Consider the following 18,798-nt stretch of genomic DNA (forward strand, 5'->3'; position numbering starts at 1 on the left):
GCCTACCACCTGCCACTGCAAAAGGGAAAAAAGTTTGTGTTCCTTCTATTTTATAGCAGTGGTACTTTATCACAGATTCCTTGCAGAAGTTGTCTTCTTTCTTTTCACCACCCAACAACCGTTGTGTTGGATTCGTTAAGTAGTTGATCTGTCTGACACCTGTTAGCACCATATTTTATCAACCAATTTCAATCTAACACGGACACCCCAACGTGCATGCCACCGACACAACCGTGTCCACAACGGAACCCACATGGGTTGGTACAAAATCAACTAACCAATGTAAGAAAAATTATATTCCTATGAAATTTTATAGTTAAGAAGCATAAAAAGAAAAAAAATAAGCATAAAATAAATTGTATAATAAAAAATGAAAAGTAAATTATAAAAATGTATCATCAATATATTCATATATTTTTTTATTAAAATCATTCGATTACTCCTATTTCAAAGAAAAATACATTTGATAATAAAAAAAAAGGAACATTCACTTCTTTAAACTTATTATTATAATAATAATAATAACGACGTTGGATGTTTGACCAACCTATCTTTCTAATGAAGTCACGTTTAATTATTTAAATATAAAAAATTAATGTATATATATATATATATATATATATATATATGTGTGTGTGTGATACTCATCTTAAACATATAAATAATTATAAATATTTCTACAATATCATCTCATAAATCTTCTAATTTATTATATAAAAATAAATTTAGTGTTTTTATATTTTCAAATATTAAAAAAATAAAATAAAAACTAATAAAAATACAATAACAATATAACATTATTATCAAAACATATCTCAAAATTTTAAAAGAACAATTAATATTTTAAAATCTGATATTAAAATAAATAAATAAAAATCCCAAATCCGAAGAAACAAGTACTACAAAACAGAAACAAAATGAAATCCCCGCGTAGCTCTTTTCAGTTCTTACTCTAGCCATATTCTTCGCCACCTTTCTTTCTCCACCTTCCATCTCCATTCCCCTCCCCTAACTTCCCTTCTTATCATTACACCACTCTCTCTCTCTCTTCATCGCTTACCTTTTTCGTATACATAAGCATTCCCTCTCGTTAATTTCATTAGCATATCACACAAATCCCACTCTTACTCCTTTGCCACGTACGCCACCGCTGATCAATTCAGGCGATGGCGCCGCGTCTCTGGTCCTGCTTCCGCAGCAGCAGTAGCAAGGGCAGCACCACCGGCGGCGGTGTCTCCGACGCCTCCGCCTCGCGGCGCGTGGTGACTGCGGACCTGACATCGGAGGAGCAGAAGCGCGGGGGCCCGGTGGTGGTGGAGATGTTCTCGTCGCAGGGGTGCGCGACTTCGCCGGCGGCGGAGCTGGTGCTGTCGCGGCTGGGGAGAGGGGATTTCGAGCTGGAGGCGCCGGTGGTGGTGCTGGCTTTCCACGTTGACTACTGGGACTATATGGGATGGAAGGATCCGTTCGGGGCCAGCCAGTGGACGGTTCGGCAGAAGGCCTATGTTGAGGCCCTTGGGCTTGACACCATTTTCACGCCACAGGTTGTGGTTCAGGGAAAGGCCCAGTGTGTTGGAAATGACGAGAACGCCCTTGTTTCTGCCATTACTAGTGCTCCTAGGTTCCCTGCTCCAACCTTCCAGGTTAGAACTTAGATGGGCTTAGCTTCTTTTTTCCTTCTCCTTTTGCATTTGCTTTCCCTCGTTTTTGGTTCATTACTTCATTCATGATTGACATCGTTTCCTTGTTTTTGTCAAAAGTAAACAAACTTAAGGGTGTTTTTGGATAGATTTCCTTATAAAGGATCAGAAAATAAGAAGAAAAAAGAAATATGAAGTTTCTTTGTAAGTTAAAAATTAGCTTAAGCAAACAGCTACGAGTCAGTTGATTGAACAAGATAATAAATTATTATAAATCTTCTTATATTTATCTTTGATTTCTACGTATTAAAAATAAAATTAGCTTATACATATTTTACATAGGAAAGAGTTTCTACAATTTAGCCTATGCACATAAGTTAGTTTTAGCTTATACCAAAACTCATTTTTTTCTCATTAGAAACTCATTTTATTTTTACTTCTTGGTTCTTCTTCTATAAATGTTTATGATTCTTTTTTATCCAAACATACCCTACCTTAATGCAGTTGTTATGCGTTTTTAAGTTTTTCTTTAATTAGAATTAGAATTGGAGTTTGATCTCGATAATCCATGCCAACATCTAATGTAATTCATATATTTGTTAAAGAACATAATTTAGATACATTTTTTTCTTAGGCGCTTTTAAAGTTTTCCAATCAGAATTGGAGTTCAATGAAATGTTTTGAACATACTCTAGTAGTAGAAGTCTACTAGAAATCACAAAAAGAGTGTATTAGAATAAGTATGTTAAATAATGTGTTGGTAGCACTCTTCTTGAAGTTTCACCCTTGTAATCTATGTTCTTCTTTATGTAAACCTTTATTTCATTAATTTTCAAGGTGAAACTATAATTCTGATCGGAGAAGGTGATCAAAAGTATTTAAGGAACTATGTCTAAGTTTTGGGCTTTATTAAATTACAAGAGAGAGCTTTGCACTTAACTGAAACAGGTTACTAATAATGGAAAATTTTCTAGTTGAAGTTAATGAAGGAAAGGACTATGTTATATGCTCTGGGAGAACCAATTGTTTAGCTAATGTGGATGTCTATGCCTTAGTCTTGCATCCACCTTTTGTTTTAATTTGTTAGAATAAGTTTGGCCAAAAACAAAAGGAAGGAATTATGGACAGAGAATTCCCAGATTTATTATGAGTTGGATATACTGTACCTTTTTGTTTATATACTTCTCTGAGTTTGAAAACTCTGCTGTAAAAGTGTGTAATATTTGGTTCAGTAAAGAATCTATTTGTCACACTGAGTTACGTAACATGCACCTCCACTGAATTCGACTTACTTGCAATAAAAGTGTGTAATATTTTGTTCAATAAGGTAGAGTTGTAGTGAAGTTGAATTCATTGTTATGAGGTGCATGCTATGTAAGTCGTTAAATGCCCCAAATATGCATAATTTACACCAGGCGATTCCAACTCTTTATTTTTTATTAGGTAGGCCTAGAGTAAGAGCCTATTTGGTTAGCATTGAATAAAATCATAATGGAGCGAAAAGAATTGATTCGTCTAGTGACCAATCTTGTTTGATAAGTTTTATAAAATTCCAAAATCAATTCTGCGGAGAGTGGAATTGATTTTCAGAGAAGTAAAGTCTGTGCAATTAGGTGCCAAAAGTTTCATGTTGAAGTGATCTAAAATTTACATTTTGTTTTTAAAAAACATACTCTATGATTAAAAAAAGGTATATCACATTAAGGTAGATCCAAAACAGAAGTTGATGTGTATAGCTTAAAAGCCACAGCATCACTTCTGACCAACGTAAGCTAGAACACTTTAAGATAAACCCAAAACAGAAGTTGATGTGTGATTTTCAACCACAATACCATCATCCAACCAACACCAAGTGGGAGGTCACTTGCTCACCTAATACAAATTAAGATGTTTTATAGGTTTTGGAAGTTATTATGTTATTTTCATCACCTTCATTTTTAATAGGAGTTGGACCAAAGGCATCCCTTGAAACAAATAGTCTCATTAACTATTTCACACAACTTAAAATCACTTACCAACAAGAATGTGAAATTCCAACTTCTAAGATGCATACATTTGCTTGTTTCAAGCCATAACATTATTGTATGATGCCACACATGCCAACCAAGTCATGTCTAGGAAGAATTATGTTTGTGTTTGTATGCAAGAAGTTTGTTTATCTGTTTTCCTTTCTTCTTAAATAATAGTATTGTTTATTAAACAAAATTGTCTTTCTATCAGGCAACTTTCACCAGGCCTGCACCAGATTCATTGCAAGTGTCCCTAACAGGAGCATTGAGGACCAAGGTGGACAGCGATGGCGCGAATGTCATGGTTGCATTATACGAAAACGGTTTGGTCACCGATTGTCCAAGAGGGGAGAACAAAGGGCGTGTCCTATCCAACGACTATGTTGTTAGAAAGCTCGAAAAGCTCTGCACTGTCAAAGACATCTCTGCCAAGAAAACAGTATCAGGAATGGTTAACTTTCCCTTATGGGAAGGATTCAAAAGCAGCAAATGTGGTTTGGCTGTCTTTGTTCAGAGCAAATCTCACCAGATTTTTGGTTCACAGAGTTTTCAGCTGCCGGATGATATATGATTCTGATTCTTTAGTTTCATTTGATCTGCTTGCTGTTATCATATTCCGGTTACATTGTGTTTTGTTAGGCTATATGTACAGATTGTGATATGATTTAGGATAATAAATGTTGTTTTCTTTCTTTTCTTACATATTTTTTCCTATGTACTTTGTCCTTCCTTACTATTGACCCTATGTTTAGGAGATGGAGAGAGAAGTCTAAATTTGTGGCGTGAAAAATTTTATTGATTGGATTTGGAAATTTGCACTTATATTGAATCTGTGGTCTGTAATCTAATTGTTGTTACTTTTATTTGGTTTTCTTGTTGCATTTGTAACTTTTTAAGTTGACTCTTCTCTACCTGTTTCATCCACACATTCGACCTGTTTTTTCTTTTTATTTCCCACACATATCCTTCTTTTGAAGGTGACCTTATTCAAAATACGGTAAGACATTAAACGTAAACGGTTTTGTCAATGAGGATTTAAGAACTGAAGTATGAATACTAAAAATTAATTTATTTTCTATTGTTTTCAATTAATACATAAAAACTTACAAAATATTGCGCAACCGGGGAATCGAACCCCGGTCAGTACCGTGGGAGGGTACTATGATACCACTACACCAGTTGCGCTTTGCTCATGTAACAATGAAACATCATATAATTATTATCATAACTAAGTTAATAATTTTTTATTGGTGTAACTTATATGCAAATATATTTAAGAAAATTGCGATCCAGGAAATCGAACCTTGATGGGAGGGTACTATGATACCACTACACCAGATGCCCTTGTATTGCTACTATGAAATTCATTTTTATTTAAATATTACTAGACCATATGCCTATGCAATTTACTAGAATCTTTTTCTGGTAAAAGATATTTTTTATTTTTTAAAGTTTTCAAATTTAATCATTTAAAAAAAATTAATTTATTTTCTTTCTTTTTTCTAATTTGAAAATATTCTACTTTTGTTCCTCAACATGATTATAATGTGTTGTATATTTTGTTAATACTTTAAAAGGTTAATATTTCTATTTAATTAAATATAAAAAAAATCTTTTAATCAATTTAGTGTCTACTCTTAAAAAAATCATCTTATTGGACTTGGTAATTCTAGACCGAGTTTCATTTTATCCTTGGACTTAGTTTTAGGTGGTTCTATACAAGGTTATCAAACTCGAGAGTTTATGTAAACTCGTCAGAATTTTATAGACTTGACTCGTGAATTCGACTCATAAATTCATAAGAATCCACCTCATCTAAAAATAATAACAAAATATTTATAAATAACATATCAATTAAACATTTTAAAAATATAATAAAACAAAATAATAAATCATAAATTTCACATTACTTAAATAATTAAGTCTAGTGATGCATCGCTGCTAAATAATAACTTACAGATGCTATAATAGTGATAGATCATTCACATCAAGAGTTTGATGTTATTAAAGAACAAACGTTTGATGCTATTAAAGGTGAGGATTTTTTTATTTAAGAACAATACATTAAACAAAGGTATGTTGAACACTAAATAGACAAAAAAAAATCAAAATGACTTACATTTTGGTCTAATTTTTTTAACTTGGTGACTTGTTGAGTCGATAGTAAACTTGAAAGTCTACCGAGTTTATTTAGAGTTTATAGAGTTTAGCTAGAGTTTACTAAAAAAAGAATTTACTCACGAATTAACTCACAGAGAGTAAGTGGACTCGAAAACTCGCAAGAGTTAACGAGTTAATTTGAGAGTATGATAACCATGCTTCTATAAAATCTATCTTCTTGATTATAAATATCTAAGTTTCATGGCATTTTTCATCAATATTCTTTTTTTTTCCTTCTCTTTTTTCTCTCCTTGAGTTCTTGGATGGTTATTCTCATTTGCTGGTTTCATTACTCCAATTATGATGGGAAGAAACTATTAGACCTTGGGACTTGCACATTATGCAGATAAATTCTTGATAACAACACGAATTCAAATATCTCAAGTTAATATTTTTCATGATTAAATGAATTTTCAAGTTGAAAATGAATCATAGTTCGTGAAAGATTTATGTTTGATCATGATCATGGATAACATAATTAATATTTAGATTTAAGTAGCCTTTTGATCCCTCTAATTACAACAACTTTCTCTTTTAGTCTCTATATTTTTAAAATATTTTGAACTATAGTTACAATTTTTAATCCTTTTGATCCTCCTTGTCTAAAATTGTGTAATGTCATGACATCCAAATCTTTTAAAACTATTATAAAGCTGAAACTAATAGTAAACAATTTATCAAAAGAATTAATCAATTTTAATGAATCTGGATCTAAATGACATTAGGTGATTTTAAACATGAAGGACCAAAAGAAATAGAAAAAATTACAACTATATGAAAGTAATATGAGATGTTTTAAACTATAGAACCAAAAAAAGAAAGTTATAAAGACTAAAAAAATAATTAAACCTAACATATTGAAAAGTAATTATAAATCGTCATAAAATATATTTTAACAATGAAAAGTAAAGTATTTTCAAATTAGAAATACTATGTGTATAATTAACATTTAATAATAGTTATAAATGATCCAAAAATACACTATATTTTTTTGAGATGCAAACAAAATTTTATTAATTAAAGCTAGCAGTCAGTAAAGTATAGCACACGAAGAACTCACAACTTAACCACCCAACATACAAGAAAACGTAGCTAGATTATGTGAGCCCCCAATATCCTACTAAAAAACACCCTCAAAAAATACATTTTAATTAAAGATTAAAGATAGAGTATTTTCCAATTAGAGGATTAAAATTAGGACAAAAAGCTTCTGAAACACTAAGATCGAATTTGAATAATTTTAGAGGAAAAAAATATATTTTATCCTTGAATTCCAGAAGTGCATATACATATACTCAAAATCAATATCAACATGGGATGAGAGATAACTTTATTTATTAAATATGTGATAAGAGATTTATTACCTCAAATAATTAGTTTTTAACTCTCGACCAAAACAGCTTGGTCGCGCCGAAAAATACTCAAAATCAATAATTGAATTCAAGAAGAGTAAATACAAGTAACTCAATAAACTATTGCGCAACCGGGGAATCGACCACGGCCAGTACCGTGGGAGGAAACTATGATACCAATACACCAGTTGCACTCACAATGACGAGTGAACTCTAATTTATATATATCCATGAAGAGTTCATAGCTACAGGTAAACACAACAAATACTTGAAAGTAGATTCGAATCAGATGAACATATATAAATACCATGACATTATTATAGAAAAACACTCAAGCGCAATCCCCTGAGTCGGCATTATAGATGATAAAATGAAATGTCATTTATCTAACTGCTAAGATATCTTACTTTTCTTAGTTAAAAATATCCGAAAATATATGCGAATTGTTTTATTAAAATATGTCTAACAAATAGTGCGAGAATGGTTCGTAACTAAGTTATATTAGTTTTGAATTTTGACAACATATCAAAGTAGAACCTTTTCTATTCGTCTTGGCATGAACTGTTTATTGAGTTCAAAGACAATATTACCGGAAAAGAAAATATTGATACTTTTGCACATTTAATTTTTACACTAACTTTAGAGCTTTATCGTTTCATTCGTTTGTGTGGAGATCTAATTAAACAGATTTCCACTTTTGCACGTATTGTGTTACATATGACACTGTCCATATGCAATTACAACATTCTCAATATTATTTTCCAAAAAAAGTAAATAAAAATCAAAGATTTAGTTAAGAAAAAAAAATGGGGGTTGGGGAAAGCCTCCCTCAAACCTACAGACGTGCTGTCCCCTTGATAGTAGGCATGTAAATTCAACTAAATTTTAACCGTTAAATTTATCTTTTTATACTTTTTAACTTGTGCATAAATCATTTTTAATAGCTGAAAACCAAAATAACAGAAATTGAAAACTCAAACTCAAACTCAAACTCAAAACTGATTTCCGGTTTTAAAAATTTTGAAATTAAAAACATAAAACCATCCCGAACAGAGTCAAAGTTTTTTCACAAGTGTGAAGTGATTTAGTATTATTTGTACCCAGTGTGGTAGTGCAAAATGGGCCATCTAGTATTGTAGTGATTCATCTGGTAAAAAAAAATGTAATTTTGAGGCTCCAAGATGATACATTCTGCTCTAGTATGTACAGATGTCAGATGCATGTTACACGTTTTATTTTTTCTCAGGGAGTTTCTCCAGTAACTCTGGTATCACCTCAAACAGTCCATAATCAGCAACCTGCAATTTAGCATATCACAAAAATATGGCAAAACGGTTTTCTTCTTCAGCAGGTTTGTGGCCAGTAAAGTAGAAGCTGCATTAACTTAAATACTCCACTTTAAAATAATTGACAGTTAAGGTTTCAGTCAAATATTTTGCTTAAATTAACTTTTCAGTCCATTAATAATCTCTCTCTCATTGCACAAGCCTTTTGGTTTTTAAAGAGACCCAAAAAGAACCAAACTAAAACTTCTAAAGTGACAATTATTTTGAATTTTGAAATACAGAGTAGCCTGATCCATTTGAAAGAGAGCCATTACCTGAAATATAGGAGCATCAGCATCATTGTTAACAGCAACAATGACTTTGGAATCTCTCATCCCTGCCAAGTGTTGAATAGCTCCAGATACACCAAAAGCCATATAGAGTTCAGGAGCAACGATCTTTCCAGTTTGCCCTACCTACATATCAAATTTCCAGCAGGTAACGTGGACATGAGAACACTATATTAGCCATGAATTAATTGAAGTTGAAGTGGTTATTGAGATTCAACACAAAGCCTATTATTTGCATATCCCAATACTCCAAATGATATGCCATTCCATAACCATCAGTAGCAAAGTAAAAAGGCAGGAAACTATATCTTTTTTCTACTAATTTATGCATCAGGCTGAGATAGCATATCAAAATATTGTTAAAAAGGGCAGCCTTGGTGGTCGGTGCAACGGTTGGAGTTGTCACCATGTGAATTAAAGGTCAGAGATTCAAGTTGTAAAACCCTTTGCAAATGCAAGGTAAGCCAGACAAGACCCAAACACTGGATCCAACCCTTCCTTGGATCATTTTGATTTTCTAAATTATAAACAGTCGCCAAAAGATTGAAAGATTACATGAAATGATTAATACCCTGCTACTTGATAGAAAACAAAAAAGTAAATGTTCAGCTTTTAATGCATTCAATTGATATGTGAGCTTTAACATTCTATTCTTGTAACACTAACAGATGTTTTGCTGTTTCAGGCATTTAGCAGCATAAACATGGGAGCCAAGGATGTAAAAGGAGGAATTTAGAATGAGACTTCATTCCTTTTTTGTAATTCATTTGTGCTTTCATATGTGTGGCATGGAGGGTAGAAGGTTAATCTTGAAAGGAAGTAAAGTTGTCACCTGGAGATCATTTGGAACATATCCTGCATCAACGGCAGCACAAGTTGCACCAACTAAACAAAGGAGGATGAAGTTAGCAGATTTTACTTAACTCATAAAAAAGAATAAAATGTAAAAATTGATAACAGTGAAGCAAGCTATCATGTGTCAAGGCAAGGAATTATATATTAAAAGATTTTCTATCCTGCAAAACAGAAATAACAAATCTCTAGCTAATAAAATAAATATCATAATAGCATACAAGCAAATAATACCAGCAATGGTGAAACCTGCAAAAACAAAAATAACAAATCTCTAGCTATTAAAATAAGTATCAATATCATAATAGCACATATAGCAAATAATACCAGCAGCAACAAGTTTCTTGGCTAGATCTTCAATCAATTTAAAGTTCTCAGAACTCTTTAGTGCTTGGCCACCAGTAACTACAATCCGTGCATTCCCAAGATCTGGTCGTTCATCATCCTGGGAAGTTTGAGAAATATATCTAGACTTGTCCAGATCTGCCCAAAAAAGAAACAAGAAAAAGAATAATTTAAGATTCTTTTCCCATAAGGGAGGTTCAAGTATCCAAGTCTGACAGGGTGGTAATTGATCAAATAGATGTAAATGACTGAGAACAATTATATGTGATATTGTTGAACCATTGCTCTTTAAGCATCCAACCAGGACCTATTGTCAACAGATAATTGATGACAAAATGCATTTCTCTTTTTTTTCCAAAAAATAAAATGTCATGCACCAGAAACAGAAAAACAGACCTTCATCAAAGGTTGAAAGGTCAACCTGAGATATTGAAGCCTCGTTGGATTTTGAGTCAACTGACTTCTGAGGAACAGGAAAAGATGTGGATCTAATAGTTAATATACAAGGATTGGCACCAGTATATCGGTGGTTCAAAGTGCATTTCCAGCATATATTGGCCTGTATAAGAAATCGAAATCTTACATTTCGTTAAACAAAGAACCCAGCATGTATTGATACAAGACAGAATCAGGATCATAATGAATAACTCAAATACAAGATGTGTGTCGCATCAATTAGCTGCCAAAACCACAAAAAAAGAGGAAAAAAGAGAGATGCATCGCTACTCTCGTAGCCATCTCTTCAACTCAATGAATATGCCTTACCACATGCAAACTCATTTGTTCTAAATTTTTAAGACTAAGACAATTGCTGGAGAGGTCACTTTTAACAAAAGGACATACAATGAAGTTATAAGAATACTTGTTCAGGAACCTTCAGGTGTTATCATGCTCTTTTTTCAGCCAACCAATGTAAATTAGAATTCACTTTTTCTACTATTTTTTTAGTAAGCCTTAAGAATAGAATGGAAAAATCTTCCCCTATATGCATGAACCAGCATCCATATTGTATCACTTCAGTCCTCACCTATTAGTCAGGATTACCAAGTTCATATCTATTCTGATGTCTTATTATTATTCAGAGACAGAAGCTATCTATGGCAAATATACTCCAATAGAAATACCTCCCAGAGTTCAAAAGTCCCAAGATAATCCAGGTTTTCAGTTGACTACTCAGGACTCCAGCTTACTATTAGATCTCTAATTAGTCATTGCTTAGTTTACAAATAGTTGTTATAAACGTGTAAAAAGAAAGAATGAGAAAAATATTAACAGCATTGACTATTATTAATAGTAGGTAACCACCATCAAAATTTGGAATAAACAGCAGGTTCCTAGTCATCATTAAATTAAAAAGAGAACACAACAGAATGTACCTCACGAAAGTATTGGAATCAGAAATTCCAGTAACATCAGTAATGGGAGAGACATCTAAAAGGGCAGCAGCACGCGGCATGACATTTTTCCCAAAAGAATTTGCAGCAGCAATTATATGAGAGTAACCGCTACTCTGCTGAAGCAAATGGACTAATTTAGCCCAGGGCTCTGCCAGAGGGTTCTTGAATTTATCCGAATCTGCCACGAGCACCTACACCACACACACACACACACCAACCATCAAAATCCTGAAACCCAATCTTCCCTTCCAACGTATATCTTCACATAAATAACCCCCACCCATACTCAATAACAAAATTTCCATTTCCTCTTTCCCCTTTTCACCATTTCAAGCTCAAGACCAATGCCCGATGCACCATAACATAAATCCCCCACCCATCTATAGCGTATTTGCAATAATATAATATCCAATCAAGAACACTAATCATTAACATTAAAACAATAGCGATAATTATAATAATAAAAAAATAGCAGCATAGAAATAGACACTTGCAGTATCTTTCACTTGTGCTGCACCTCCTGAATTTATCGAGGCTAAGTGTTTTAATTAGCCTATTTTGAAATTTGAAGACATAATCATTTTTTAAGAAAAAATTCACACACACACAAAAAAAAAACAATTAGTTGTCAAAAAACAAGTTTTCCCAAACACACCTTTAATTTTATAAATCCATGGATTAATTTTTGTTTTCAGTACGAAATCATATATATTCTCTACCAGAGACAATCTTGTTCGAACTGAATAAAGTATAAACTGCAAAGCTTTGGCTCCAAGTATTTGGCACAGTCAGCAGCACACAAACTTAATCAAAACTCAGTCCTTAATTTTAAGAATTAAATTGAATATCTACTCTAAAAAAATCGTAATTACATATTTAAAAAAAAAAAAGTTACCTTGGAGATTGAAGGGTGGCACGAAGCAGCATGTGAAGCAGCTTGATGCAGAGAAGGACCCGAACCGGCCAAGAGCACAGAAACGGAAGAGTAGGGATCGGGAAGACACGTGGCAGCAGCAAGTGCAGACAGAGAAGGGGGTTTGATAAAACCACCTTCGTGTTCCGCCACAACAAGCGTGCTACCCTACAACAACACCACACAGAGTGAGAAGCATAATACACTGAAAAACAAACGAATAAAAAAAAAGTTCCGCTTTCTATTTATGTTTTTATTTTTGGGATGAATAATTGTTACGTGTCGATAACCGGAGTGGCCGGGGAATGCGGGGAACGAAACGGCGCGTTTCTTGATTGCTCCAAGCAACGCGCGAGTCGCCATTGATTCTTCGAAACCGAAGGGAAATGGTGGCGCTGGCGATTGTTATGTGTTGTAAATTGTAATTGGTGGTGAAGGGAAACGGTGCCGTATTGGAGTCGATGTCGAAGTGCTGATTCGGATGCCTGGAGAAGGAGTGGGAGAATTGTAAGATGATGATAGTGATAAATACAACGATGACGCTGACTTGTTCTTTTTTTTTTTTTAATGTTTTCCCTCTTGCTGGTAGCTGCCATGTGCGTGTGGTGTGGGAGATTGTCACCTTTGGTCTTTACGTACTTCGGGATACAGAAATCGTTGCCAAATGAGGAAGGGCATTCAGAATATAAATTAAATTAAGGATAAAGTATCAATATCATGTATTTATTTGACAATTTAATATTAAAGATATAAATAATTTTAGTTCACAAATATGTAAATTTCATAACAAATTGGTCTGATTATTAATTCTTTTCCGTTTTTTATAACCCTCGTGCATACACCGTACAAACTGGGTGACTTAGGCGTAGCACCTTCTCAGTGTAAAATGATTTGGCTCCTCAAAATATACCGCATTGGACCAATTTATGAGCTAATGTTTGCTTCCTTTAAACGCATCATTTTGGAGCAATTTGTCATGAAATATTTGCATCCTTTAAACACATATTTTGGATGATTTTTCATCTCAAAAGTAAACCATTAAGGTGAAAATTCCCATGTTACCATTCACACTCACTTTTCACGCATAGACTTGGTATCTCATCTTCTTCTCGTGCTCCAATGAACGACAATGGACTGTTCATATTAGATATTTTAGTTGGATTTGGTAATGTAATGAACAAGGTTAACTTATGAATGCAATGTGGTATTCAATGACAAGTTCCGGTTTAGATTTGTCAGTCAATTTTGACAGCCATCTTGTGTAGTATTGTTGCTTGATGTGATCGAATTTCAAGATATCTACTGAATCAAATTCATATTTATTTAAGTTATAATCAAGTGATATTTCAACTAATTATTCCATTCCTTATAATTATGTTGTAGACTACATTGTCATTTAGCTGTATTTTTTTTTTAACAACCATTTTGAAAATAAGTGTGAAAATTGAGGAACAAATTTGACAATTTTTAGCAAATATTTAAAAAATTTCACATATAAGTGATCTCCTCAGTTAAATTGAAACTCGAACAAAAACACATATTTGAAATTAGAATAGGATTATACAAGAACAACAAAGGAATTATAAGACACCATGGTTCTCAAAAACACAAATTTAAAACTAGAATAAATGGGATTACAACAATAGGCACCTTCTTCATGGGATTACAATACATTCTAAACATCCAACAACAACATTGAGGAGATCATTACCAAATGCATAAAAAACAGAACAAAAAAAATGCATCTTCAAAACCTTTATCATGTGTTTGGACGGGGGATTTAAAAAATTTTAGGAAATTCAAATTCACAGCATTTTGATTGTCTTGATTTAAATTCTTTTCATTTTATAAATATTTTGTTTGGATGAGGCAATTCAATTTATTATATTTTAATTTCCTTGTTTCGATAAAGTAATTCAATTTCAATTAAATTCAAATTTTCATTTTTAAATATTTATTTAAAAATTAAAACTTCAATATTGAATGAAAATAAACATGAATCATTTTTAAGTAGTTAAATATTCCAAATAAATTTAATGTTATACAATATATAATAATAATTTTTTAAAAATATTTAATAATTAAATAATCAAAATAATTTTAATACTAAACAATTTTGAATCTTATATAATATTCTTATAGTAACACAAAAAAACTTGGATTAAATAATACTGCAAAATTAAAAGATGAATGATATGTAATTCCTTATTCTTGTTAAAAAAAATTAATTACCTAGTCTCGCAATAATTTTAAAAAACATATTAAAATTAAATAATTATATAATTTAAGGACAATTATCTCGTACAAAATTCAAATGATATTAATTTCATTATTTGTAAGGGAAGAAAATTCAAATTACTAATAATGCACTAATGCATAAACATGAATCAACACAATCACATGTAATTTGATACGGTTTTTGACATGAATCAACCGCCAATTTCGTTCTATATAAGGTCGTTGTTCAGGTTCGTCAAGTCCACCACTGATGAGAGCCAAGAAGACTTGTTAGACACTTATCCATATATCCCCCATATAGAACTAAAGTCATTGAAGAATGAATATAATGCAGTAGTATTAAATAGTCATCTTAAACTTGATATAACTATTTGTCTGCAGTTAAAAGTTAAAACAAGATCGCATGGTGCTGATATAACTATTATAAATTTAAATGAATAAATTATTGATATAAAATTGTACCGTAAAATAATCAGTGCATTCAAAAAATATATGTTAAAACAAGAAGGGTGGGAAAAAACATAAAATCCAGAAGAAACACAGAGTCCCACTAATCAATAGAGACACAGATTGGTAGTTGAAATTATGAGTAAATAATTACCTACATACATTAAACGGTGTTTATCCACAGCCCAATAAAATGGCCTTGTTTTCTTCTCTTTCGCAGCTCTTTGAAGTTCATCCCATGCTCTTTCACGATCTTCATGTGTAACTTTGCCTGTATTCACAATCTGCAATCAAGAGTTCATGAGAAGTGTCATAAAAATTAGACAGAGCAAATGACATGGAAAAACAAATATAGATGGGAGTTCGAACCTTAAAAATAGATGGTAAGAGGGGCGAGGGATCCGTGCAAGATTATTTGTCCGGTCAACCGCAACAAGTCCAAACTTGGGACCATATCCTTCAGCCCACTCCCAGTTATCAGAAATAGTCTAGAACAAGTAACCAAGTACACGCACACCCTGTAGAAAAATTGCATGAAGCCTAACATGAAATTGGTGTTTATGAAAGAATAACTTAATTTTAAGCAAATAAAAATTTAATTCATAATCAAAACTGTGATCATGGCAGTATAAATAGCAAGCAAATGCTCCAAGAGATATGGTCGACGGATCAAATCTGTCTCATCTGAAACCCCATCTTCAGTAATGATGAAGGGAATATTTAGATGTTTGTATCTTTCATGGTACTGAAGCAGCATACGGTATAAACCATCAGGGTATACCCCACGACCAGATTCACTGTACTCAACATTTTCCACCAGCTTCAGGTCTGCACCTGAAACCACTTCTTGAAATAAATGTGAGAATTGTCATGTGAGTATGCCAGATATCATGCACAGTGCACTGTCAAGGTTAATAAAGCAAACCTGCCCATAGTAGTTTATGCCTATATAGTCCAGCTTCTCAGATATTTCATCAATGTATGGGAAGAGAGTCAATGAATTAGCCAGTGAAACAGCAGCAATATCAAACAAACCATAGGATCGCATAAATGGCACATGATGTGCTACACCGACTATTGAATTTAATGGGTTACTGCCAAAAAGATAAGTACCAATAATAAAAAAAATGTTACTCTGAAACTTAAGGAACAACCACAAGCTTCCACTGTTCCTTTTCACAAACTTCTAAAAGTCATATAAACTCTCTCATTCTTTATTATTCTCTAAAACTTTTAAGGGTCTGCTCCAATAATAAACACAAAGTTCCAATAATAAACATAGTGCAGTTTGAATTTATAAACCAAATTGACAGAAAAGTTCCAATAATAAACACAAAGTGAAGAAACCAAAGTTCTTAATAGAAGAATAAACATAAACACCTATAGTGCAGGGTCTGTTCCTAACAAATTTGCAAAAATACCCACAGTACACGTTAACAAAATCAAACAATGAGCAACAAAATCAAACAATGAGTACCCACAGTATAAAACCAATGAAATCAAACAACTAAATAAAAAATAAATCACAAATTAACGAAAAAAATTAACACACCGTGACACAACGAGAGTGTGGGTCTAAATCGCAAGGGAATGAGCCTGCGAGTCGAGATCGAAGTTCTCGAAACCTTTGAAAAAAGACCCCAAGAGAGAGGAGTGCTGCTGGTATGGAGAAAGGAGAGAAAGGAGTGGAGGCAGAGCACAGATGGCAGAGAAAGGAGAAGGAGTGAGTAGGAGCACGTCTTGAGAAATTGAAATTCTTAGGTTTTTAGGAGAATTTCATATGACTCAGTTTTGGTTAATTAAAATTCTCTATTAAAATTTGAAGTATTTAATTTCTCCTTAAATCATTATCCAAACACTAAATTTAAAATGACAGCAATTCAATATCTCATTTAAAATGAATTACTCAAATGAAAGTATTCATCCAAACACATTGTTATACTTCAAAGACCAACAAATTCATCTTCACCATAAGTCTTCCTTCCACTTTCCATCATCACCAACAAGAACTCAGTCAAATTAATTACATGATCAATTATTCTATAAAAATATTTATAAAAAAGCCAAATATTTGGAGTAAAATATGTTAAGGCAGAGGAGGTATTGAATGACATTCAAACAAAAATTACCAAATCTTTGGCAGTGGGCATGTGTAGAACAACCTCCTTGGATTGTTAGCCTTTTTGAAGTTCAAATCACAACCTTTTGCTTGCAAGTACAGTAAACAAAAAGACCATCATTGAAGTGTGAAAAAGAAGCACCTTCTATTGATTTTGATCCACCACTCATTAGCATAGTTAAGGATTGAACGCAAACAAACTCTAAATTGGAGAATGGGAGAATGGGAGAATGAGAATGGGAAACACAAGAAAATTTGTACTTAGACCCAAAGATAGTTGTTAAAAGAATCAAAATGTTAGAATTTTGGTGAAGAAAAAGAAGTCAAACATTTCATGACAAATTGGTCCAATACGTTGTGTTTAAAGGAGGCAAACATTAGCTAACAAGGTGGTCCAAAGTGATATGTTTTGAAGAGCCAAGTCACTTTACCTTGTGGAGGTGTCATGTCACTCATGTTTGTGTCATGTGTGCATGAGGATTAATGGAAACAAAGAAGATTTAACAGTCGGATCAATTTGTCACATTTACACATTTGTGGACTAAATTGGTTATTTTCACCTTTAAGGGGCAATTTTTGTGTGAATGCATCTTTTAGGTACCAAATGAATCATTTACCCTTAAATTAAGGTTCAAACGTGTGTTAATTTGTTTTGATATGATGCTCTAATTTGTAGGCAAAGAAAATAGTTGACCCAATTATAGCTTGTTTAACTCATTTTGCAAATTTAGTATGTTTGGATTGCAATTAAAAGCTTAATAAAAGGAAAAATACATATTTTTATGTATCAGAATGAAAAGCTAAGTATTATGTTTCATTGAGATGGAAGTAAGTTTAAGTTGAATGTTACTAGCTAGAAATCCATGCAATGCACAATGTCTTTATTTTTTTTGTTGGTATTAATGATGTTGGTGCAAAATATTTATCAACTTTATTGATGACTAATTTTCGTAGGAAAACTTAGCTGACCACCTTTAATGTGATCTTTCCTCTCAATTACTTTTTTTCCATTCACAAAGTTCGAACTTCAAACCTTCCTAAGGGGACCAAACCCAACACTACTCATACCAATGACATGTTGATGCACGGTTTCTTTGCTAATTAGCTTATTCTTTGTTTTTTTATTTCCTTTTTTTTCCTCACATACTTGTCTACTTTATAGCACCGAGGCTGATTTTATTTAAACATATTTGTCAAAAAAAGTTATTTTAATAAAATAAGTAATTTTATATTTTTTCAATATGTTTGTTTAAATTGTTTCTACTTTAAATAAGTAATTTTTTTACTTATTTTAAGAAGAAAATCCTATCCACTTATTTTTAAAAAATTAAAAAGAAAATCCTATCCACTTATTTTTAAAAAATTAAAAAAAATACTTATTCTAAAGTTGTTTATTTTATGTTTAAACAAATTATTGTTTTTCTATTTTACATATTTTAGTTACCCTTAACTTATATTTCTTTGCATGTTTTTAGCACACCAGTTTCTGCATAAACGTTACATTTATTGACATTAAACATTTTTAACACATTATTCATTCACGATATCGATAAAAAATAATATACATACAAATAATTTAATAATTATATTTTTTTCAGCAATAAATTTATCTAATCTTTATATTCATTATGAATAATCTTTATATTTAATAATCATTATAACGACTCAAAGAGATACAGGTGTTGTCACGCCTCTGTGTCCGCATTTCTAC

The 18,798-nt window shown here is 32.3% G+C and overlaps 1 protein-coding gene, 1 non-coding gene and 1 pseudogene across 2 annotated transcripts; 1 reads left to right on the plus strand and 2 right to left on the minus strand.

Moving 5' to 3' along the window:
- The first annotated feature begins 898 nt into the window (after nt 1-898).
- LOC100779569 (uncharacterized) lies at nt 899-4,512 on the plus strand. Its single transcript, XM_003539980.5, has 2 exons — nt 899-1,643; nt 3,861-4,512. The coding sequence occupies exons 1-2, from the start codon at nt 1,167-1,169 to the stop codon at nt 4,218-4,220; spliced, it is 837 nt and encodes a 278-aa protein (XP_003540028.1). The 5' UTR covers nt 899-1,166; the 3' UTR covers nt 4,221-4,512.
- A 251-nt stretch (nt 4,513-4,763) lies between these two features.
- On the minus strand, nt 4,764-4,834 carry TRNAG-CCC (transfer RNA glycine (anticodon CCC)). The gene has a single exon. It is a non-coding gene; the product is annotated as a tRNA-Gly (tRNA).
- A 2,398-nt stretch (nt 4,835-7,232) lies between these two features.
- LOC100780109 (electron transfer flavoprotein subunit alpha, mitochondrial-like) lies at nt 7,233-13,137 on the minus strand (annotated as a pseudogene).
- Nucleotides 13,138-18,798: the final 5,661 nt, after the last annotated feature.

This window comes from Glycine max, chromosome 12, assembly GCF_000004515.6.
Source record: "Glycine max cultivar Williams 82 chromosome 12, Glycine_max_v4.0, whole genome shotgun sequence".
In the NCBI taxonomy this organism is placed as follows: Eukaryota; Viridiplantae; Streptophyta; class Magnoliopsida; order Fabales; family Fabaceae; genus Glycine; species Glycine max.